The sequence below is a fragment of the Giraffa tippelskirchi genome, chromosome 4 (genome assembly GCF_054371585.1).
Source record: "Giraffa tippelskirchi isolate mGirTip1 chromosome 4, T2T-mGirTip1v1.2.pri, whole genome shotgun sequence".
NCBI classification, from domain to species: Eukaryota; Metazoa; Chordata; class Mammalia; order Artiodactyla; family Giraffidae; genus Giraffa; species Giraffa tippelskirchi.
Genome location: NC_137278.1, coordinates 209,253,442 through 209,277,557, shown reverse-complemented (window position 1 = coordinate 209,277,557; position 24,116 = coordinate 209,253,442). Strand labels below are relative to the sequence as shown.

At 55.1% G+C, this 24,116-nt stretch overlaps 1 protein-coding gene and 1 pseudogene across 3 annotated transcripts; one reads left to right on the top strand and one right to left on the bottom strand.

Moving 5' to 3' along the window:
• Positions 1-1,094: 1,094 nt before the first annotated feature.
• GTSE1 (G2 and S-phase expressed 1) lies at positions 1,095-22,924 on the bottom strand. 2 transcript variants are annotated; one of them, XM_081594987.1, is made up of 12 exons: positions 22,862-22,924; positions 22,244-22,444; positions 17,006-17,063; positions 16,283-16,907; positions 13,095-13,265; positions 12,309-12,432; positions 9,331-9,705; positions 5,340-5,412; positions 3,216-3,446; positions 2,805-3,009; positions 2,136-2,348; positions 1,095-1,681 (listed from the first exon to the last, which is right to left on the bottom strand). In XM_081594987.1, exons 2-12 carry the CDS (start codon positions 22,263-22,265, stop codon positions 1,598-1,600), a joined length of 2,181 nt encoding a protein of 726 aa, XP_081451113.1. In that variant the 5' UTR covers positions 22,266-22,444; positions 22,862-22,924; the 3' UTR covers positions 1,095-1,597. The 2 variants fall into 2 exon arrangements, with proteins under 2 accessions (XP_081451113.1, XP_081451114.1); XM_081594988.1 differs by having other exon boundaries at positions 2,145-2,348.
• On the top strand, positions 9,786-10,317 carry LOC145546871 (microtubule-associated protein 1 light chain 3 beta pseudogene; annotated as a pseudogene). Its single transcript, XR_014083360.1, has one exon. The product of XR_014083360.1 is annotated as a microtubule-associated protein 1 light chain 3 beta pseudogene (transcript).
• Positions 22,925-24,116: the final 1,192 nt, after the last annotated feature.

Below are 24,116 nucleotides of genomic sequence, written 5' to 3'. Positions count from 1 at the left end.
GGCACCGTCGCCCACAGGAGAGCATGGCTGCTGCAAGGAGCCTGGGGTAGCAGGCGGGGGCCAAGGCCCAGCTCACCCCTCGGCTGTAGGCGGGACGGCCAGAGCCCCTCTTTCCTGCCCACCGCCACGCCCCCAGAAGACAGCCATGTGCGAGCTTTGCACCCCCATGACCGCTGCCCACAGGAGAGTCTCCATGCATACTCAGTGAATGGATTCAACCCCAGATTTTGTTTTCCCCGGTGAAATGAGGAGCCAGACCAGACATCCGAGGGCCCTAGTGGTGGATTACCACCACACTGGCCACCGGGATGGAGACAAGGGCAGAGGAGCGGACCGCCGTGACTCCCGTGGGCTCGGCTCCACCGGCCCGGGGGAGCTCCCGGGGCGAGGGATGTTCTAAGTCAGAACGCGGGAGGGCCACCCCCCGGTAGCCGCTGGTCACCCGCACGGTGGACTCCAGGCAGGAACCCCGCCTCCCGAGCAGCCCCTCCTTCAATCGCGGCGCTTCCTGCAGGTGTGGCGGGTGTGGCGGGCGTGGCGGGTGTGGCAGCGCCACCGAGGATGCACTGTTTCACTCTCGATCCACGGGGGTCGCCCTTCCAAACGATGACCTGGAAGTGCGGGACACCCCAGAGGGGTCAGAGGCCGCCTGGCTCCGTGCAGGGAGCCCTGGAGGGGAGCCCCAGAGCGGGTCCACTTAGCAGCTTCTCTACTGTTTGCTGTGGGGCCACCGCAGACTGTGAGGAATCACCCGTACAGACTAGCGGCTTTCAGGCCCGCTTGTTGTCAACGGAGATCCAGTCAGAGCAGCTGCAGCCGGGAGTGCGCCTTCCAGGGGCCCCGCCCTCCACACGGAGGGCTCCTGCTCCAGCACCCGGGGGGTCTGTCCCCCGCACACCAGCCATCACCCCAGCATTCACACGGGCCCCTCCTCCCCATGCTCCCCTCTCCACCCCCCTCCCCTCAGGTGTGGTCTGCGGACCATCACATCGGGACCACCTGGCTGCCCACTGACAGTGCAGATGACTAGGCTGCCCCAGACCCAGGGGCTGGGGCCTGGGGTCTGCACTTAACAAATTTTTCTTCACGCTCAATTTCGAAAAATCACTTTGATAGAAAGAATTAACGTTTTGAATAATATACATTGTGCATACTGATTAGTAATAAAAACAGCCATCTGTCTTTGAAAATTAGGATAATCTTAAACATCAAGAGGTGGTTTAATCCATTTTCATTTACTTTACCATTTAACTTAAACTAGAATATCTAACTTTTCATACAATCTTAACTTTAAAGATGGTCACTTGCTATTTTACATGCAAAAAATCCAGACTCATCCAGAGCGTACCCAACCTTCACCCTGCACCCAGCATGCAAGCGAGGCCAGGAGGATGGAGGCCGTTGGCCTGCAATGACCTCAGGTGGCCACACAGTGCCCCCAGCCCCACAGCCCACTCCAGGCACGGTGTCTTTACTTAGGCTTTTGTTTCCTTTTCCAACTTTTCCAACACAAATTCTTTTCAAGTTTATCTCTGACAGTTGAATACCACTTTAGGACTGTTCTTGTAACTGAGTGAAGTGCAGAATTTCACTCCACTCAGAACTTGAGAAGTGGAGATTCCATGTTTTCCTTGTTAGCCTCGGGGCTCAGCAAGATCAGAGGGGAAGCCAAGTCTATGAGCTGCAGGAGAAAAGCCACACAGGTGAATGGAGCGTCCGCGACCCCCTTCCCGGCCCACAGACCCTGAAGGACTGGCTCTCTGAAGCCGGGGCTGCCTGCGGCCAGTTCCCCACGGTTTAGCCAAACTACTGGGTGAACTTGACTTGGGCCCAGTGGAAAGGCACCCTGACCACCATATTTAAGCAGCTGGAGGGAGAAAGTGCCACTCCCAGAAGAACTCTGAGTTCCTCCGGCATTTCTGCTCCCTGTTAATAAGCGCTGGGGGCCGTGGCCCCAAAAGGGCTCCGGGTGAGATGCCTTCTTGGCACTCACACTGCTGAGGGTGAGGTGAGCCAAGCCACGTGGCCCTCGGAAGCCCCAGTGGCCACTCTCCAGGGTCACTGTGACGTGCCTGAGCATCTAGCCCAGCAGAGACCACCCGAGGCCAGAGCCAGCAGGCCCCGCTACAGCTCACCTGTCCCACCTCGTCGGAGATCTTGGCCACAGCCGTCCTGTTTGCCTCTGGGGTGTTTGTCAGGAGGTCGACTAGGGGCCCGCTTCCAGACCGCAGAGCCACGACTGCCTCAGGGCTCCTGCAGAAGTCAATGAGTGGGAGGTCGTCCAGGGCTGCGGCTGTGGCCTCCACGGTGAGGCTGAGTTGATCCAGTTTGAGATCCACAAGGAGAGCCTGGATGAGAAACTAGACTGAAGGGCCATCCCAGCATCTTTTGTCAGCCGTCTTGGGAAAGCAGGTGGGTTCTGCCTAGGTCCCGGGGGCTGCCGGTCTGGAGGCCTAAGGAAGGAGGCTGGGACGGGCCTGGTGGGCCAGGCTGTGGTGTGTGAGCACCAAGGGCTCCCCTTCTGCATCCACCCCATCCACCCCCTCCTGCCAGTGGTCAACACAGGAGGCATTCTCCCTGTGAACCCCCGTCCCGACTTCCCACCCTCCTCTATGAACCCCGGTCGCCTCGATGTCGGACACAGGGAGATGCAGCTTCCGTCTCCTCCAGGGGAGGAGGTCCCCACGCCCTCCCACCTCCCAGCCGTGACCCGGATGACACCACAGGCCCTGGGTCACAGGTGACGTCCTCGGTCACCCGTAGGGCCCAGGACTGCACACGTCAGCCCTGCCTGCGCCCCTCACCTCACTGGGGGCTGTGGCTTCAGGGGGCTGCGCTTCGTCCAGGGCGACTTCTGCAGTGATACTTTGTGCAAAAGTAAAATCACTCTTTTCTGGAGAAAAGTCCAGTGCCCGCGGCACAGCAGACGGAGGCGAGCAGCTCCCGTCGGGGGACAAGTCGGGACGCCTGGACGCAGGCTGGCCGTCGCCCTCCCTGGCGGGCGCAGCTCTGCAGAAAGAAGAGGGCATCCGTCAGGACGCTCCACACGATGCTCTCGTCTGCCTGTGACCTGGGAGGACCGTGGCGGGAGCGGAAGAGAGCGGCATCTGGTGGAGAGCGGCCAGCTGCCTCGGTCCTAACCATGACCCCCCAGCACACGGTCACTTGAGGTTTTATGAATTCATGACGAACGGACTGCAGCCTTTAACTCTTACCTCACTGCAGATTTTTTCTGGGGCTCAAAAGAGAGTCGCTGAGCAGACGCAGGCAGGGGAGAAGCCTGAGGCCTGGGCGTGGTCGTGGGGGGTGCCAGAGGGTGGCTGGAGAGCCGGCGGCCGGCAGGCGTGGGCAGGGCCGACAGGCGCCTCGTGCTCACGGGGGTCCTCACGCTGCTGACAAGGCTCTGCGAGGCTGAGGACCACCTCACGGGAGTGCTGTGGGCCACCCTGGAAAGAGGAAAGCCTTCAGAAGAGATGACCTAAAACAAAAACCTAACGACTCAGCAGCACACTAACAGTAGAAAACCTGTGGCTTTAATGTGAAAGACTCAAGCCAGTGAAGCCGGTTAGAGCCCTGGGTGGCGGGGGGCACAGGGCAGGGGCACCAACCCCTGGGAGCCCTGGGGTGGGCTTTGGATCCTCAGTGGGCCCATTTGAGGTTCCGACCTGGTTTGGCTGCACATTAGGGGCGGAACCAGGAGACAGTTCGTGGGAGTTCATGGTGTGCTCCCAGGCCCCTCTTGCTGGCATTGCTGTTTCCACGGGGAGCCCAGGCCCAGGGCGGGCCCGGCGGGATCGCGCGGTTTCCCCGTGTGCTCCTGCTCCGAGTCGAAGGCCCCTGAGCCAGGGGTGAGCACAGGCGAGCGACCCGGGCGCCAGGTTCCCCACGCATCTCTCCTTCCCACCCTGACGATTGTGACTTCAGCTGCCTACAAATCCTGCCTCACTGCTGCTTTGTCTTGTTGCTGCTGATAAAGAGAGTCTGGGGACAATAAACTGTTACCTTAAGATAAACAAGTCTAAGACCTCCTACCAACAGGAGCCCGTGGGAGGCTGGGAGACACACGTCATTCTATCAGTGACAGTGTGCGTGCGTGTTCAAGGAGAATCTAAAAGCAAACTTGCATCAGCACCAGCTGAAAGACAGAGTCGCCGCAGGAGCGTGGGCGGGAGAGAGGGCTGTAACCTGCCGCTGCTCCCTGCAGACTTCCGAAATCTGCCCCGTGTCCTCCACTGAGAGCACTGGCAGCGCCACACAGACTCCAGTGAAAATAAAAACACAAACAAACGCAGCCTTCAGAGTAGCCCCAGCAGGTAGGAATACTTCCCTACGGCATGGTGAGAAAACCGAGGCACAGGGAGGTGAAGCGAGGCGGCCAGCGGCCGTCCACTCTGGTCCGGCTCTGACCCCGCGTGCGTGGCAGGGAGGCGGCCCAGCGGGCTAGTGCTGGGAGGGGAGGCCTAGCCCAACCCCAGGAAGTGCCTGCCAAGTTCACATACGAGCAGAGGCAGGCCCAGAGCCCCGGAGAGACGGGAGGACGGCCAGGCTAGCCCGGGGCAGAGCCGGGAGGAGGGCCCTGGCTCCAGGGCTCGCTCGTCCTGCCCATCCCACCCCGCGGGGTCCGAGGCCGCACTCCCACCCTGCTCACAGGCACTAGCACCAGGACCCTGCCCTGGGTACGGCGTGCCCAAGGGTTGGGTGACCTCACTGCGTCCCACCCCCAGCTGACGGGCACAGGACCGAGGGGCCGGGTCCCTGCTCTGTGACAGCACTCGGAGCTGGGGAGGGCCAGGCATGTGGACGGAGCTGCCCGCCCTCACGGGGGACCACCCTCTGTGTGAAGGACCCCCAGGAGTGCACACGTGAGTGGGGTGTGTGTCGTGTGTGTGCATGCGTGCCTGTGCGTTTTCTTACTGTTCGCCTGGTTCCACTCCCACTGGGCAGATTAAGGAAATGAGGCCAGCAAACTTCCATAACCCGCATGAGATGCTGACCAGGCAGTGGCAGCCCAGGGACTCAAACCAGAGCCTCAGTCCTCAACTGAGGCCCTGCGGGCCCTTGGCTCCACCCCAGACCGACTGAGTGGAACCTCCGAGCAGGCTGGGCAGTCTGGCCGGAGACCCGCATGTCAGGGCTGAGGACCAGCAATCCGCCCCCGGGGGCCAGTCTGTGCCACCGTCCGCCTCGAGGGACACCGCAGTGGCTCAGGAGACCGGGCTCAGGCCGAGCATGTGGGGCCAGGCTGTGGGGGCACCGCACGTCGAAGGACACGCTCTCAGAGGTTAGCAGGGGATGCAGTCTGTTCTCGTAAGAAGAGAGGAAGCAGCCAGACTCAGTACCTCCCCACCGACGTGCAGGACTGCGGCCTCTGCGCCCGACAGGACTTTGGCGTCGCACCATCCGGGGGTTCACCTGAGACGAGAAGGAAGTGAGCGTTCAGACAGCTGGGGCGCACCCACCTTCACCACACGGGCAGCCTCCTCTAAGCGTCTCTGTCCTCCCAAGCTGCGGTGAGGATGGCATGGAGAGTGGACCCAGAGGTCAGACAGGCCCACAGGGAAAACCTGCGGCCCCAGGGTGGGGGCGGGGGGGACACGTCCTCCCTCCCCGGGGACCCACCCAGGGACCAGCGGGTGCAGAAGAGGCAGAGCCCTGGTCCCACCGCTGCCCTCAGCCCGGCTGACCCCTAGATGGGGACGGAGCACTGGGCAGATGACCCTGTCAGGTCTCCCACGAGCCCCCCGCAGCAGAGCTGATAAGGGGGGTTGCAAGAAGGTTCCAGACGGGCCCCACGGAGCCTGCCACCGCCTCTGCTCTCAGGAGCTCGGACAGCCCGGGGTCATCACAAGACGCAACAGTATTTCCATGTCATCTGGCAGCTGACAAGTGTTTCCCCGTGTGATCTCACCTGGTCACGGGGCGACGACAAGCAGTCTCAGAGGACTGAGCCCCGGGGCTACCATCCACGGGACAGAGTCCCAGACTCACCCAGGGCCAAGGCTCAGGCACCAAGGCCCTGGGAAACACTGTGCTGTTTTGGAGGCCACGGGCAGAGGCCACTACAGCCCCAGAGGGGAAGGCGGCCCGGGTCTCCAAGGAGCCGGGAAAGGCCCAGGCCAGGCCCCCATCTCACAGCAGCCTGCACCGGCCCCCGCGCGCCAGGCCCGCTCCCTGCCCCCGTCCACATCCCTGCGCCTCTTCACAGCAGGGTCTCAGAGAGCCGCCTGTACATGCTCATACCCAGCCCACCTCCTGTTCCCTGTAGAAGTTGATCTTATCCAAGTGATTCCCGCACCAAAAAAAAAGACAACACAGGGTAAAAGCCAGCCCACCTCCAACCTGTTTCCTGAAATGCTTGCCTTCTGTCTCTACATCACACATCCTGAGACTTCTTGAGATATCTCGACCAGAGCCGGCTCCCTCAGGGTCCCCGTCCCAGCCCACACGGCGGCTCCCCCAGGTTCCCCACCCTAGCCCACACAGCCGCCTGGCCCCAAGGTTTCTGTTTTGGCCACAGGAGTCTAAGAGAAGCACACAGCCCACCGCCCTGCAGCACCTGCCCACCCCACCTCGAGGGCTGCGAACTGCTTCCGTCTTTTGCTGGTTTCTTACTGGGCGCCCTGTGATGAAACATCCCTCCACACGTTTCAGGCCACCTCCTGAGGGAGCCTGCGCTGACCAGCAAGCTGAGAGAATCTGTCTGTCTAAACTGTTCTCCAGCTTCTTTTATTCTGCCATTAAGCACAAGCTGGAATCAAGACTGCCGGGAGAAATATCAATAACCTCAGATATGCAGATGACACCACCCTTATGGCAGAAAGTGAAGAGGAACTAAAGAGCCTCTTGATGAAAGTGAAAGAGGAGAGTGAAAAAGTTGGCTTAAAGCTCAACATTCAGAAAACTAAGACCATGGCATCCGGTCCCATCACTTCATGGCAAATAGATGGGGAGAACAGTGGAAACAGTGGCTGACTTTATTTTTGGGGGCTCCAAAATCACTGCAGATGATGACTGCAGCCATGTAATTAAAAGACGCTTACTCCTTGGAAGGAAAGTTATGACCAACCTAGACAGCATATTAGAAAGCAGAGACATTACTTTGCCGACAAAGGTCTGTTTAGTCAAGGCTATGGTTTTTCCAGTGGTCATGTATGGATGTGAGAGTTGGACGGTGAAGAAAGCTGACCGCCGCAGAATTGATGCTTTTGAAGTGTGGTGTTGGAGAAGACTCTTGAGAGTCCCCTGGACTGCAAGGAGATCCAACCAGTCCATCCTAAAGGAGATCAGTCCTGGGTGTTCATTGGAAGGACTGATGCTGAAGCTGAAACTCCAATACTTTGGCCACCTGACGTGAAGAGGTGACTCCTTGGAAAAGACCCTGATGCTGGGAAAGATTGAAGGCGGGAGGAGAAGGGGACAACAGAGGATGGGATGGTTGGACGGCATCACCAGCTTGATAGACATGAGTTTGAGTAAACTCTGGGAGCTGGTGATGGACAGGGAGGCCTGGCGTTCATGGGGTCGCGAAGAGTCAGACACGACTGAGTGACCGAACTAAACTGAACTGATACTTATGATCTGACAGTACGCTTATCTGACTGCATTTCTTATCTTTTACTAGAAAAATGTAAGTTCCATCAGTAGGAGCCATGATGTCCCTTGTACCTGTAAGACTGCCGAGCAATGGACAACCCTCAGCTGACGGCTCATTCCTTCTCTGGAGGGGGCAGGGGGTGAGCGAGTGGCGTGTGACAGCTCCCCAGGCAGGGATCGAGCGTGCACCGCCTGCCATGGACACGCAGTCTCAACCACTGGGCCAGGGAAACCCCAGAGCGGCTCTTTCTTACACGAGCAGGAGCTCCAGTGAGGCTTTCCGGTGTTAACAGCCATCTGAATTGGTCAGCAAAGCTGACGACTTCAAGATCCTGAAGCTGCTAGATAGCACGTGCTTGAAAGAGGAGGCCAGAACCACCCCAGCCCTTCATCAGCGCCGTGCAGCCTCCTGCGTGACGCACGGTCCTCAGATGAGCTCACCTTGACCAGACGCCGCACCTACGACCTGCCAGATACCACGCGGGGTTTCTGCCTGGTGGCCCCGGCAGGACGCTGCTGCAGGTGGGAGAACCCGAGGAGGTTGGAGTTGGGAGGGGCAGAGGACTAGAGAGGAGGGAGTTAGAGAAGAGAGGACTAGAGAGAGAAGGAGCTCTAAGAGCCCGAGAGGGACCCCAGGTCCTGGCTGTGCAGGGAGCAGCGGCACCACGTGGGCAAGAGCCAGCGCTGGGAACTCTGCCTCCTCACAGGGCTGGGAAACACGCCCACCAACCGGCCAGAGGGGACACCTCGAGGACACACGGCGCAGGCAGGAGGGGCTCGGAAGGGCCACACGTGAGTAGCAGGGCTGAACTATCCCGATAGTAAAGGCCGAGACCGCCCCCATCAAAGCTCTAAAGGAAGCCTTGAATGAATGAAGTTCTCCTGAAACCTAACTACCTGTCAAAGCAAGATTCAACTCCTTAAAGAAAGACAACCAAGTCCAGACATGCAGAAAATTCATAATGTCTAGCATGCAATAAAAAATCATTAGACACATGAAGAAGCAGGAAAATGTGACCATAACCAGGCCCAAAATGATACGGAGGATGGAATTAGAAAAGACAGACTTTAGAGCAACCATTACAGATACGTTCCAGAATTCAAAGGAAAACATAAATGCCATGAGGACAATAAAAGGGGAAAGTGTAAGGCCAGAAATGAAAATAGCTGGAAGGACTCATGAGCAGATTAGACACACTGTGGGAACAAAGACCCATGCACGTGGGGACACACCAGTAGGAAGGAGCCAAACAACCGCCAGAGGAAGGTGGGGTAGGGGACAGGGCTCGGGTGACCCAGAGGACAACACAGGAGGCCTCTGCCACAAGCGCCTGGCGTCCCTGGACCAGAGGGGGAGCAAGAAAACAAGCCTGAAGAAACAACAGCTACATTCCTCCCAGCTCCAATTAGAAATATCAACCCACGGGACAAAGGAGCTCAAGAACAGCCAAGCAGGATAAACACGAAGAAAGCCACACAAAAATTCATCAGTGATCAAAATGCTGACAGTAACAACAGAGAATCTTAAGAGCAGCCATGGAACAGTGATATGTTTACACAGAGGGGAGTAATTTAAGAAATTCACTAACTTATCCAAACCTACAAAAATTAGAAGGCATATAACATGCTTTATAAAAAATGAAAGCAACCACCATCACCAAGACTGATAATTATTTGAACTTTAAATATAATTTGTTCACTATTTTAAAAGTATGTCAAACTTTATCCATGACTTACCAGTAGAAAACCTGGGAATTTTAAATCGATTCGTAGGGGTAGGAACAGCCTCTGTCTTGGCGTGCAGACAGGAGCTGCGCCTTCTGGTGCTCCTGGTCTCATCCATTTGGGAAGCCTGCGACAGACCACAGTGAGGGCTCGGCCCAGGGCCGCCCTGTCCCGGGGCCTGAGGATGCATGAGAGCCGCTCTGGGGGGCCCCCTGGGCTGCTCCGCTGTCCACTCCGCAGCCCCTGGCCTCTGGCTTTGCCTGCAGGCCACACCCCCGGGGCCCGCCTTCAGGGACGGCCGCAGCAGGGCGAGTCCCGTCCTGCCCAACTGGCTGGAGCTTGGCCGGGCACTGTCCGCATGAATGCCTGGACGTTCATTCAGTTTAGCTGGAAGAGGAGACAAGAAATCTGGTTGTCACTCAAGCTGATGCTATGTTTAAATGACGAAGTTGACAAGAGACGTCGCTGTCGCCACCGTCGGAGCCGTCGCCGCCTCCGCCGCCGCCTGGACCCTCCAATTCGCCACCCCCACCCAGCCTGCAGCGCCATGCCGTCCGAGAAAACCTTCAAACAGCGCCGAACCTTCGAACAACGAGTAGAAGATGTCCGACTTACCCAAGAGTAGCATCCTACCAAAATCCCGGTAATAATAGAACGATACAAAGGTGAGAAACAGCTTCCTGTTCTGGATAAAACAAAGTTCCTGGTGCCTGATCATGTCAACATGAGTGAGCTCATCAAGATAATAAGAAGGCGCTTACAGCTCAATGCTAATCAAGCCTTCTTCCTTTTAGTGAATGGACATAGCATGGTGAGTGTGTCCACTCCAATTTGTGAAGTGTATGAAAGCGAGAAGGATGAAGATGGATTCCTGTACATGGTATATGCCTCTCAGGAGACTTTTGGAATGAAATTATCTGTGTAAGACTTAAAAGAAAAATGCATCTGTTACAGAATTTTTTAAACGCTTACCAAGGAATAAAAAAGGGATGTTACCAACTGAGGTTGATCAGTTCATCTAATCACCGATCATCAAAACAGTAGTTTCCTGCCTAGGAGTTTTAGGAAGTTGTTTTTTTTGTGCTTCAAGCAAAAAACTGAGCTCCAAATGAGCACATTCAGCTTTGGGAAACTTTATTATTTAACCTAGGCTATCTTGTTTTTAAATTTAATGTTTAAAAATAAAATACTTTGCATTATAAGTTGCCAATAAAATAGACCTTCAAGTTAAAAAAAATAAAATAAAATAAATGACGAAGTTATTTAACACACACATACAAGATATGCTATCGTTAGCATATCTACCTTTAGAATGTGGAAAGGAAGATGACTTATTTCTATCATGGTGATTTCCATATTAAAAAATACGACATAGGAACAATATTCTGCATGTCCACCAGGCGACACCCTCAAACACGGGACAACTCGGGCTGCTCGTGGCTTAGCTGAGTGTGGTGATCTAAGGCGCGAATTCTAGACACAATCGCCAAGATGCACAAGGATGCGTGAACTCAAGCTCTCCTGTCCTCACTGACTGTCGACAGCAGAACGCTCCCCCCGCTGAGCAGGTGAAGACCGACAGTGTGGTCAGACGCCCCACCTGGCCAATCAGGGGCGCGGGCAGGGGCACAGGGAGCAGATGCTCCTTACTGGTCAGTGCCTTCAGCCACAGGGAGGCTGGGTCCTGTCAGTCACCAGCTCTGTTTAAATGAGCACAGAGATAAACCAGGGTGAAAACATTCAGTTGCTAATATAGCCAACACGGAGGCCAGCCTGGTGAAAGGTTCTTAAAGAAATTCAGGAGAAGGATTAAACCACAGCCCACATCACACAGTGTGTAAGGCTCACGATGCTCTCCCCCTCACACTGTCAGAGCTGACCCTGGGGATTTTGCCACAGAAAACAGAGACACACACACTCACCGGAAGGCCCCCAGCCTGTCTTGGCCTCTCCCAGAGGTAGGATCAGAAATCATAGACAGAACCAGTGCTGATGCCTGACCCAACACAGCCAAACCGATTCATGGTGCCTAATGTAACAAAACTTCGTTTCCCTGAACACGTGCCATGTGCCAGACACAGGGCTGGGGCATCATGTGGTTCTCAGGCCCACAGGGACACTGCGAAGGAGGTGCCATCCCCCTGGTTTGTAAAGGTACAGATGTAACTTCAGTTCTCCTAACCACCCAGGCAGTCGGGACTCCAGATCGGACCAGCCTCGCTCCAGAGGAGAGACTTCTCACTTTTGTGTACAAAATGCAGGCCCTGCTGCCCAGCTTGGAGCCTACACAGCACATCTGCTTTGAAGAGGTTTTAGTCCTGGAGAGCAGGAGGCCGCGTGCCTTCCCCACAGCCTCCTAGACTTTCTCCCCTTTACCAGGAGATGGCACCCTCAGCTTGCAAAGACAGCAAAGTGGCCTGAACTGAAACAGGTTTGAGCAGATTTAAACAAACACCCAGGAGTTATGGCTCCTACGCTCTAGACTATCTGGAACAGCCCTACTTTAAAATCCTACGTTTGATCACGTGACTGAGGCTGGTCTCAGGGTCATTCCAGGTCCTCTGGCACCAGGAGGGTATGCCCACCTTATGACAGCTTGTGCTCATTCGTGTCCAACTCTGCGACCCCACGGACTGCAGCCCACCAGGCTCGTCTGTCCATGGGATTTCCCAGGCAAGAATACTGGAGTGGGTTGCCATTCCTTTCTCCAGGGGATCTTTCCAACTCAGGCATCAGACCCATGTCGCTTGCGTCTCCTGCATTGGCAGAAGGATTCTTTACCTACAGAGCTACCTGTGACAGTTTATCTCAGCCGAAACTAAGATCGCCCGCCTGACTGTGCCTCTCCTCAGAGGAGGGGAGGCACCTTGAGGATGGAGGCCGCAACAGTCTCCCCGCCCCAGACCACAGCAAGCTTCCAGAACCCGTGGCTGCGCTGAGTGGCTCTGTGAAGAGTCTGGCAGGAACAAGGCGCTCGGGGCTGGCCTTACCTCTGCCAGCTGCAGGAGAAGCACTCGCAGCGGAGCTCAGGCCCGAGACAGACCCCGACGAGGACCTTCCCGCCAGGCCGCCAGCACATCCAGAAGGTTTTAGCATGGTTTTCTTCGGCCCAGACTAAAACAGAGAGTTCGTTACCTACCTAAGACTTATTTCGGCAAAAGTCGGGGTTTTCAATAGTTTTCAGTAGTTTACAAGTTATCGTCCTGAATCAGAGAAAGGCCAAGCAGTGCTTCCCGGTGTGGCCGCCAGGTTCCCTGTGAAGAACACTGGGATTCTGTTGACCACGGGCGTAGGGCCTGGACCCCAGCCTGTGGAGTCGATAGCTGTGGGGCCCAGTGCAGGCAAGCTTAGCAAGTACCGCCAGGGACGTGGCACTTTCACAAGCAGAGAGCTCAGCGCTGGAAAACAAACAGCAGAGATGAGGACGGGCGCCTCCCCACGTGGGGGAGCTGCAGTTTTCAAAGCACCGACCGCCCGCCTCCTTGGCGCGCCAACCCTATGAGGGAAGCAGGGGCACCTCTGCCGTCAGACCCCTGATGTCGGCTCAGGGGGGCCGATGTTCCGCGATGCCCACGGCTCCCCGGGGGCAGTGGCCAGGCCCTCGCGTGTGCCAGGCCTGCGTGCCCTACATTTCAGCACGCTGCCCCTCCTGAGTCCTATCTCCAACCTCCGAAGCCCTGAGTTTGGTTCCGAGGCGTCCCCCATCCTCAGAGCTGCCCCTCACTCCCTGTGCTCACAGGCCAACCCCACCCCTGCCCCAGCCCCAGCCAACCCACCTTGTTTGGAACTGGGAGTGACCGCTTGCCTGGGACCAAGTGGCTTCCACTGGCTGGCAGGCTGGTGACGTCCCGGGTGGTGCTGGGCTTGTCCAGGGGCATGCTGCTGTGGGGTTCCTTTTCATTTTGGATTTTCACCCTGGGAGGACTAGCTGGTTTCTCTCTCGCAGGCTGAAAAATTGTGAATTGAAATGTGAGAACTGTCTAGTCTCTCACAACGTCGAGACACACGCAGGCTTCAATTAGGGTGCCGGCACCATCCATCTTCCCAACACGCAGTCCTCAAGTCATCAACGGGAGAAAAAAGAATACAGCGGTTCACTTCCTCCACCAAATTACCACAGAAAAAAAATGATGATGGAGCCCGCTTCCTCATTAAAAACAGGGTAAAATAATACCGAGACAGACCATTAGTGGGAGAGAACTCCTCTAGGGCTAGTCCTCAATCAGGATTCTTATTTAAGGGTGATAATGAGGAAACTGGATCTCATTACACAAATTTTAAAATGCCGCACGGAAAGGAATCATTCATTAAATGGTCATGCCCTCTGCCAGGGGAGCTGCTCAGTGGCAATAAATCTTCATCTAGTACTGAGGGCCATTTTTCTTGGGCGAGCAGAGCCCAACAAAGAATAAATTCCTCACATTTAGGTACAAGGGCACTCATGGAAGTAATTCATGCTTCCATAAATAACCCCTCATACCAAGAAGAGTTCATAAGACGCAAAAGCAGCTCATAAAGTAGTAACCATCTTTCTCCTTTACATCATTGTTTACATTGAGATATGCTTCATGTAAGTTAAAGTCCACCATTTTAAAGTGTACACTTCAGTGGTTTTTAGAATACTGTCACAGCGTCACTTGACAACATTTTTGTTGCCCCTAAAAGCAACCCCTGGCCATCAGCACTCCTTGCACCTCCCAGCCAGGTGACCACGGATCCACTGTCTCCAGTGCATGACACGACTTGCCTGCTACGGTCACTTCCTATAAATGAGACCATACGACAGGACCTTCTGCATCTGGCTTGTCCCTCTGACCGCATTTCCCAGGGTCACCCATGTTTACTGCGTGTCAGTCCAGCATTTCTTCACAGCCGAAAGTTTCCCACCGCATGGACAAATCACCTTTCCCTCATCAGCTGGGGGGCATCTCAATTGTTCCTGCTTTTTGGTTATTATGAATGAAGCTGCTTTCAACACTGCTACACAGGTTTCTGTGTGGACGTATGTTCTCAATTTTCTTGGGAATATGCCCAAGTGGAACATGTGGAATTGCTGATCATGTGATGATTCTGAGTTTAACTTTTCCAGGAACTGCCCAACTGTTTTTCCACAGCAGCTGCACCACTGCACAGCCCTATGGGCAACGCAAGGGGGCGTGACTCTCCACGTCCTCATCAACACTTACTTTGTTTTTTAATTCTCACTACCGCCATCCTGGGCTTTCCACATAGCTCAGTTGGTAAATCATCTGCCTGCAATGCAGGAGACCCTGGTTTGATTCCTGGGTCGGGAAGATGCCCTGGAGAAGGAAATGGCACCCTACTCCAGTATTCTGGCCTGGAGAATCCCATGGACAGAGGAGCCTGGCGGGCTCCAGCCCATGGGGTCGCAAGAGTAGGACAGGACTTAGCGACTTCACCACCACCACAGCCATCCTAGCAGGTGTCTTGAAAAGATACTTCTAGTTGCTAGTCAGAGGTCCAGCCTTGTCTACAGGCGATCCTCACAGCTGACGGTGTCAGTGAGTCACTTTCCATAGAAACGACAGGGGTCCCTGTGTGGGCTCAAACAGCTCAGTGGTCCAGCCAGTCCCTCACTGACCAAAACTCAGCTCTCTGGCAAAAGAGTACTTCTTACAACCCAGAAAATAAAAGGATCCAGAACAGTCATGGGCTTCCCTGGTGGCTCAGATGGTAAAGAATCCGCCTGCAATGCAGGAGACCTGGGTTCGATCCCTGGGGTGGGAAGATCCCCTGGAGAAGGGCATGGCAACCCACTCCAGTATTCCTGCCTGGAGAATCCCCGTGAACAGAGGAGCCTGGCATCTGCAGTCCATGGGGTCACAAAGAGTTGGACATGACTGAGCGACTAAGCACAGAACAGTTGAAATTACATCACAACCCCGGCCCTGAGTCTATCTGTTACCCACACAAATCTGGGCCCAAGTCCTGTGTTGCACATAAACCCACATTGCTTTCATTCTGGAAAAGTCACTTCAGAAATTTACATCCAAACGATCTCCAGGAAGAGGCATTTGCATGACTACAGAACAGCTTCAGACCTGGGGAGGCAGAGACCACATGCCCCCTCGAAGGGGCTCCGTGCAGACCCGCGTCCAGCCTGGTTCAATTCCGGGTTCTGCTAGCAGGCAGTCATGGGGGTCAGGAGCCGTGCTTGTGGAGGGAAACAGATTTTCTCTGCCCGTGCTGGGTGTTTTGCATTGCCCTAACCCTGCTGACAGCCCCGCGAAGCAACGCTCCTCTCTAACCGACTGGGCGTGCTGAAGCCAGCGGCCAGGGCCACGGAGCTGGCGACGGCCCAGGGCAGGCTCCCGGCGCTCCCTCGCCTCCCCTGTGCTGCCGCGCTGCCCTGAGCTCAGAGCCAGACGAGGCAAACCCAGGAGGCGGCCGCAGTCTGACCCCTACCCCGCTTCCCACGAGCCACTAGGACCCCCAGCTTCCTGGAGCTAGCTGACTGCACCCCAAAGGCACATTTGTTCCCCACCACATCCCAGGGCAGCACCTCCACTCATGTTTGTGAGGAAGGCAATCTAAACATAGTCACGGTTCAGAGGGAGACTAATGGCCATCCAGGTGGGGGATTTGGGGAAGAAGCTGCTTGTTAAGGCACCTAAAATCCCTAAAGGCAAGGGGGACACGAGGGGGAATGTCCAGTGCTGTAACAAAACGAAAGGGAAGATCTCAAATGGAAAGGAGGAGGAGGTGTCCTTGAGTCACCATGATAGGGACGCAGCCCTGCTCACGCCACCCCCGCCTGGCTCCCCATGCCACAGACACAGCTCCTTCTGAACATCCCACGCCTGCACCTCTGAGCCCTCCCTCCGAGCAAAACATCCCCAGGCTCCCCCTACAGTGGTGCTTCGGGGCATAAACCCAGAGGGCTCGGAAGCAAGGCAGCATCTGGTCCCCAGATAAAAGTGCTGGGGGGGCTGGGTGGGGCTACCTTCTCCACCGCAGAGTGAAGGCTCTTTCCTCGAAGGGACGAGGTTCGGGGAGGTGGCAACTTGCTAGTGACCTTCTTCTGAGCTACGGCCTGGTTCGGAGGCTGAGCAGCACCGGGCTCTGCTGGCAGAGAAGGGCACAAGGCGGGCGGTGGCCCCAAGGTCTCGGGGCAGCTGGCCTTGGCAGGGGTGGCCGGAGGGGCTGCGCTGGAGGCGGGCTGAGTGCCCCGGAGCAGGGGAGCCCTCCAGAGGCCATCCGACAGGCAGTATGTCTCCCTCTTAAGTGACTTGGGGCTTTTCTTCACTTCGTTTTCTCTATCAAAGAGGTTTATTTTGAGTTTTGACTCCTGTATGAATCCTTCCACTTCCTGGCTCCCAGGGTCTTCGGGCTTGGCAGCCTGGGCCGCCTTGGTTCTGCCATTGCTTTGTATCTGGAAGGCCAGTAAGTGAGCTTCTTTATAAACTTCCACAAACTTTTCCCCCGTGAGAGGGCTCCAGGTGAAGTGTCTTTCAGAAGCTGGCAAAGGAGGTTCTTCGGGAATTTGATTATTTAATTCTAAGCTGGCAGCAATACATCTTTCTTTATGGCCAACAGGTCCAAAAAAGACTTCATCATCTTCATTGGCACTATTTTAAAAGAAAAGGATTAACAACACTGGCATTACACGAAAGACTTGACTGAATGTGGTTACACCAAGGCAAAGGGAGAAAACTCATTTTTTTACCTTGAGGAAGACAACGAAAGGTCGAAGTCAAACTTTTCATCAGCCAACAGAAGAACGTCTGGGAAGGAAAAAGTCGGCCATTACCTTAGGGGTGGGGTAATAATGAGGAAACATCACCAGTCTCCACAGCGATCAAAACGCTTTGAAATTTCACTTTTCCAAGTGTGACATCAGTATTTTAATAATCACATTTTCTCAAGGGGCTCTAGATTATCTTAATTTTTCCTTTAAAAAAAAAAAATAGCATCAGCCATTCTGTGTTCGCTAAGCTGCCATCAAAGCCCAAGTCCTTGTTTTTAAGTCCTTATGTTAAAGACATGATCTAAAATGCTTTCACTGAGTCATTCGATTAGCTTTGCAAGATTAAGTCAGTCATTTTCTGGTACAGACCATTTTCAAAAGACCACCTGCCTCAGTTCCCCCAACTCCCCACTTACAGACGACACCTAGTCCTCTTTCAAAGGCAAACTTAGTGCTCCTCACAGGTACAGCAGGGGCTCCATGCACACCCGAGGACCATCACCTCTCCCTGGAGCCCATCCTGAGTGGCCTGATAAAGCACTGCTGACACCCTGTGTACACAGGGCCTTTGCCAGCCCTGACAGTCCATGAGCCTCCGGGCGAGCACACCGCTTGGCTGGGGCCACTGCCCCCTTCCCCAGCTCCACACCCAACTTCACGCCGCCTCCTCCAGGGCTCCCGAAGCCCCAGACAGGACCTCTGCTTTAGCATCGCCATCCTGTAAGTGTCTCTCCCCTTCTGTGGCCCCAACTAGCCTGGAAGCTCCTCCAAAACAGTAAATGTCTAGTACTCTCCCAAACTCCCCAAAGTCCACCTCAGGGTCTGGACACTTAGCAAATATTTCTCAAAATGCAATGAACTGGGGATTCCCTGGTGGCCCAGTGGTTAAATATCCGCCTTAACCAACACTAAGCAACATTAACCAACAAGTGAACAAATGGAAAGAATTTGGAGGTTAAAACTGCCACAATGGACAGATGCTATGATTACATACAAGAAATATCAAGAAAATCAACCGAAAACTATTATAAATTGTGAAAGAATAAAAGCACGTGTCTGAGGACAAAATTATTACAGAACAAATCAACAGGTTTCACATCTAAAAACTACAAAGGATATAATGGAAAAAAGACCTCATTTACTATAGCACCAAAAAATGCAAAACACCTATGAATTAACAAGAAATATGCAAGATGGATATAAAGAAAGTTTAGCATATCATAAAAGTAACATATCAAATACAAAGGGAAAATGCATTATTCAATAACTGGTATTGAGATAAACTAGATAACCCTTTGAGAGGGAGAAATATATGCATCTGAAGTTTGATCCATAGCTCATCTACCATACCAGGACAAATCCCAAAAAGGTCAAAGACGAAAAAACAAACCCCAAAAGGAACAAGGAACCATCGGGAAATCCCTTTATAGCGTGGAGTGCAGAGGTCTAACTGTGACACCAAGCTGGAAGCCATAAAACAACAGGTTGATAGTCCAACACATTAAAAATTTAACATCTCTGCGTGACAGAAATCACCCCGAGCAGAGTAAGAAGAAACAACAGACGGGAAGACAGCACAGGCGGCTCAGGTCACAGAGGCTGCTGGTGAGCACTGGGGCCGACGGGAACAACGCCTGACGCGGGAGGAAGAACGGGCAAAGGACGTGAACGGGCGGCTCAGGTCACAGAGGCTGCTGGTGAGCACTGCGGCCGACGGGAACAACGCCTGACGCGGGAGGAAGAACGGGCAAAGGACGTGAACGGGCGGCTCAGGTCACAGAGGCTGCTGGTGAGCACTGGGGCCGACGGGAACAACGCCGGACGCGGGAGAAAGAACGGGCAAAGGACGTGAACGGGCGGCTCAGGTCACAGAGGCTGCTGGTGAGCACTGGGGCCGACGGGAACAACGCCTGACGTGGGAGGAAGAACGGGCAAAGGACGTGAACGGGCGGCTCAGGTCACAGAGGCTGCTGGTGAGCACTGCGGCCGACGGGAACAACGCCTGACGCGGGAGGAAGAACGGGCAAAGAACGTGAACTAAGGAAAGTCACAGAAGATAAAATGAAATGTTCTGAAACATATGACCCGAGGTTCAGTCGCACTCAAAAACAAGAGCAATAAAAAACTCAGAGATTCCCAGGACTCCAGTTTTCATTTATAAGATTGTTAAAAATCTAAAAGCTTGATTTGTAAGTTACTACAGCTCTGCAGAGGGTAACCTGACAGCACCTACCAAGTAAGAAACGCGCACACCCTGCCGGGAAGCCCACTGCTGTCAAGTACCCCACCCGGTTTACTGCAGCAGCACTTGTAACAGCAAGATACCAGCCACAAAGCAAAAGCTCCCGGATGGCAGAGAAGCGTACAGCACATCCCTAAGGTGGAATGGAACACGACATAGGCTCGAAGAATAGTAACATTTCCTATGTTGATACACAGAGCACATCAAGATAAATTAGAGGCAAAACCCAAGATGGCGCCCAGGGTTCTACATGCTATAGAAGAGGGGGGCTGGACTGACAGGTACTGCCTTGCACGTGCACAAGTCAGGTCTGGACCGCCCAGGAGATCAATGAGATCGGTGGCCTCTGGAGGTGGTAACTGGGCAGCAGAGGGATAGAAAGGAGGAGATGGACGTCTTACTTTTTAATGTGTCTGAACCTAGGAAGTCAATTTCATGGGTCACTATCAGAAAATTCCAAATATCTGCTGTGGGAAAAGGAATCCTGGGCCAGGAGTCAGGGGAAAAGCCTTCTACGCCAGGCTCCGCCACTGGCTCAGGGTGACTTGGGCTGGCTGCCCCATCCATCCACTCTGCAAACACGGGCTGCGTCCTCTGTGAGGTGCTCCTCGGGGGTGCTCTGTCTAGCGGGCACACACGGTGAAAGGCAGTGCAGGGAGGGGCCCCCGTGGAAGTGGGGACACCTCTGAGGCCAGTGGCAGGAGGAGGTGGAAACACAGGTCAGGTCAGATCCTGGGTGGCGTCCAAGCCATGGCAAGCTTTCAGTTTATTCAGAGTGCAACGGGAGCTATCGAAGGGCTTTAAGCAGAAGAGTGTTGTACTCTAACTTCTGTTTTTAAAAGGCTACCCTGGTGAATGTGCTATAAAGGAAGCAGGTGGTATCTACTGAAATTACAGTGCACACATTGGCCAAAGTGCAAAATACAGATGTAGGAGGAGGCGAGTTAATATGGCTGAGACCAAGGTGGTGGCATTTGGGTGGAGCTAGAAAGAGGTAGATGGATCCAAAATATACGGTGGAAATGAGAGTAACTGACGACTGAACAAATGCTTCACAACTTTCTCAGCTGGGTGAATGGACAGGCCATTGACTTCTATTACAGAGACAACAGAGAAGGGAATGGCAACCCACTCCAGAATCCTTGCCTGGAGAATTCCATGGACAGAGGAGCCTGGTTGGCTATAGTCCATGGGGTCATAAAGAGTCGGATAGGACTGAGTGACTAAGTTTCTTTTCACTTTTCACAAAGACAAAGAACCAGCCAAGAATGGGGTGGGAGGTGGGACCCACTGAGTAAGAGGTGGGAGACATTCACGTGAAGACGCCAGCCAGCCAGGTGCAGGCACAAGCCCAGAGCTCAGAGGAGAGGCTGTGCTCCAGACAAAACATGGGCACCACCAGAAGGTGGAAGCATTTAAAGCCATTTAAAGCAGAAGGATTTAAAACCATTTAAAGTAAAAGGATTCAAAGGACTGTCTGAGAACCTGTAGGAGGGCAGGGGGAGTTCAAAGAGACCCCAGACCAGGTCCTGGGGAGCTCAGCTTCGGAAGGTGGGACAGAAGTCTGCAAACAGATGGAGATATACAAGCCAGAGTGGGCAGAAGGAAAAGCAAGAAGCCAAGCTGCCCAAGTTTCTTGTAGAAGGAAAGGTTCAAAAGTCACTGAAAGGACAGAAAAAATGACCGTGGATTTCACAATACAGATGTGCTCAGTGACGGACAAAGGCAGTCTGGGTGAAGTGAGAGGGCAGAGAGGGTTCGGGTGGGTTGAAGGTTGTGGAAAAACACAGTGGAACAAGTGGAGAAAGCTCTTGCTCTGAAGTCTGGCTCTGAATGAGGCGCACAGCAGTGGAGAGGGCGTGGAGCACATGAGGACAAGTCGGACAACGGGACCTATTTGTACATCAGTGATGAGTGTGATGAGCATGAACAAACAGACAAGAAAAGATATAAAAGATGTAAAGGATGGGTGACAGACAGGTGAAGTCCTCAGGAAGCAGCAACAGGGATTCAGCTGCATGTGGAAGGGACTGGAAAGGGAGGGCGTATATACGCGAGAATGGAGGACAGGCTGCAGCAGCAAATGCTATTCTAGACCCGAGGAAGCAGCGCTGATGACTGGCAGTCTTAGGGCTGTTTCTGCAGAATGGGGGTGTTAAGGAGAAACTGGGGTACCCAGTCTCCCTGACTCGCACACGTGTCGTGAAGACAAGGGATATAAAGGATATCCCCACACTTCAGCAGAAAAAGAGGGCAGGGCCCTTAACTCCTTTTGTGAGGCTGTGCTCTCACTTCCACATTCACAGCAGACAGGAGCAGAAGTGAAGTTGCTCAGTCGTGTCCGACTCTTTGTGACCCCATGGACGGTAGCCTACCAGGCTCTGCCCTTCACGGGATTTTCCAGGCAAGAATACTGGAGTGGGCTGCCATTTCCTTCTCCAGGGGATCTTCCCAACCCAGGGATCGAACCCAGGGCTCCTGCATTGCAGACAGACGCTTTACCGTCTGAGCCACTCCTTTTGTGAGGCTGTGCTCTCACTTCCACATTCACAGCAGACAGGAACAGAACACGACCGCAAGGCTACAGGCCAGGCCGACTCACGGATGTGCTGGCAAAGATCCTGGACAAGTCTCAGTAAACGGACACCAGCAACCAGCCAAAAGGCAACATCAGTTCCACAGACCTGAGTGTGTATGGAGTGTGTCAGGCCCTGAGGACACTGAAGTGTATAGAACGGAGAAGAATCCCTGCTCCGCAGGGAAGTCACAACTGCGGGGGTAAAGGGAATGTAGGAAACAGGGAAAAGAAAGAACTTCGAGGAATGCAAACTCTGGGAAGACAGGGAGTTTCCTGGGGCGCAGAGAACCGGGTGAGCATTGAATAAATAAACGAGTAAGTTGTCCCAGGAGTATTAAATCGACCTGCGTGTTCCCTGAGCTCCCGGACAGACAGCGCTGCGGATACAAGGACGTACCTTCCTTCTTGGGAGTCTCCATCTCCGCTTACTGGGGGGCCAGGCAGGCTGAAGGCACGTCGCTGCCGCCCCCTCCTTCCGCGGCCAGGGCTGCCAGAGGTCACAGCAAGGAGCAGGAGACAGAAGCGGGGCGGGTGTCGGAGCCCGGGTTCCTCCAGCCCCCCAGGGAAGCCCTCACCATGCGGGCCGCTGCAGCACCGGCTGGGCAGAGAGGGCGGGTCAGGGAGAGGCCGCGAGGCCGGCAGAGGCCACCAGGTCAGGGAGACATCGCGAGGCCGGCAGAGGCCACCGGGTCAGGGAGACACCGCGAGGCCGGCAGAGGCCACCGCGGCCGCAGCCCAAGACCCTCGGCCCCGGGGCCCGCTCGCCTCCGGGCCGGCGCCGTCCGAGGCAGGCCCGAACGGGGGCCCCGGACCCGGACAACCAGACCTCCCCGGCTGGGCTTCAAGCCGGCGGTCTTCGGCTTGAAGACCTCCTTCAGCCTCGCCGGAGCGCGCAAGGGGGAGCCCGCCGTCCCCGGCCCGAACCCCCGACCTGGCCCGACCCCACCCCCTCCGAGGACCCCTGACCGCTCCCCACTGACACAGCCGCACCCGAGTCGCCCGGCGACTCCCTTACCCCAGAGCCGCCGCGACACCCCGGCTGACGAGCCTGCGCCCCGGGTTTAAACGCGGCGCGCAGGAAGCTCTGCGGGCTGCTGATTGGCCAGTTTGAAAGGCAGCGGGGCCCGGTGCATCCTGGGGGTTGTAGTCGGCGCCCCAAGTAGGGGGAGAAAAGGAGGGCGGCGCGCATGCGCACTGCCTCGGCTCGCTGCGCGTGCCCGACGTCCGGCCAGAGCCCGGCCGCGCGGGGCTGGGTGCCTTAGGGCTCGCTTGGTGTCTCCGTAGGATCGGCATTTGGACAGCTACGTGTCGCAAGGGACATGGTTTCGACACCAGACCTTCACCCGTAAGTGAAGGTCCAGTTCCTATGGTAGGAAGTAGGTGCGTATGCCCGCTTTGTAGAGCACTGCGGGTTGCCTGGAAAATTACATGGATGGAGGAGCCTGGTAGGCTACAATCCATGGGATCGCTACGAGTCGGACACGACAGAGTGACTTCACTTTCACTTTTCCCTTTCATGCACTGGAGAAGGAAATGGCAACCCACTCCAGTGTTCTTGCCTGGAGAATCCCAGGGACAGCGGAGCCTGGTGGGCTGCTGTCTATGGGGTCGCACAGAGTTGGACACAACTGAAGCGACTTAGCAGCAGCAGCGGGTTCGTTCTGGGGGGTAAGAAAACCCGGTCCCTGCCCGCGGAGCGCGCAGTGACTCTGGGTGACCAGACACCCTACTTTATGCCCCTGGACCACCTGACACCTCGTTTCTATTTAGAGGCTCCCTCTGCAGCCTTCGGCCTCGCTCCTGGCGGTCCCCTTCACTTCTAATGTGCCGGGTACCCACCCCCTCGACCCTCCCTGAGCTTCCGTCCACGGGCTCCCTTCTGAGTTCCATCACTTGTTCAGGATCCTACTTAACTGGAGAAGAGAGATGGGGCCAGGCAGACCCAAGGCAAATCCCAGCTACAGATACTTGTCACGAGCCTCAGGGTTGCAAGTAACAGAAAGCCAGCTTCAAGTTGGCTTCAGAAAAAGAATTTATTGGCGGGAACTGGGAAGTCCAGGAGCGGCCCTGGCTGCAGGCGCGGATGGAGAGAGGGGCTTGAAGGGGGCAATAGGTCGAACTGTCTCCCAGCAGCCTCTCTGGGTCCTGCTCAGCTTCCGGCGGGAGCCTTTGTTGAGCCCACCCGCCCAGGGGCCCCGGGCTTCCCTCTGCCGGCCAGGGCCTCCTGAAGACAGTGGCTGGCTTAGTGTCGTGTGTGCTCAGCCCACAGT

Coding starts and splice junctions, on each gene's coding strand:
- GTSE1 (XM_081594987.1), bottom strand. CDS start 22,265: ATGGAGACTCCCAAGAAGGAAG. Junction 17,064..22,243: donor GGAGACTCCCAAGAAGGAAG/GTACGTCCTTGT, acceptor TTTCCTTCCCAG/ACGTTCTTCTGTTGGCTGAT. Junction 5,413..9,330: donor AATTCCCAGGTTTTCTACTG/GTAAGTCATGGA, acceptor TTCTCGTCTCAG/GTGAACCCCCGGATGGTGCG.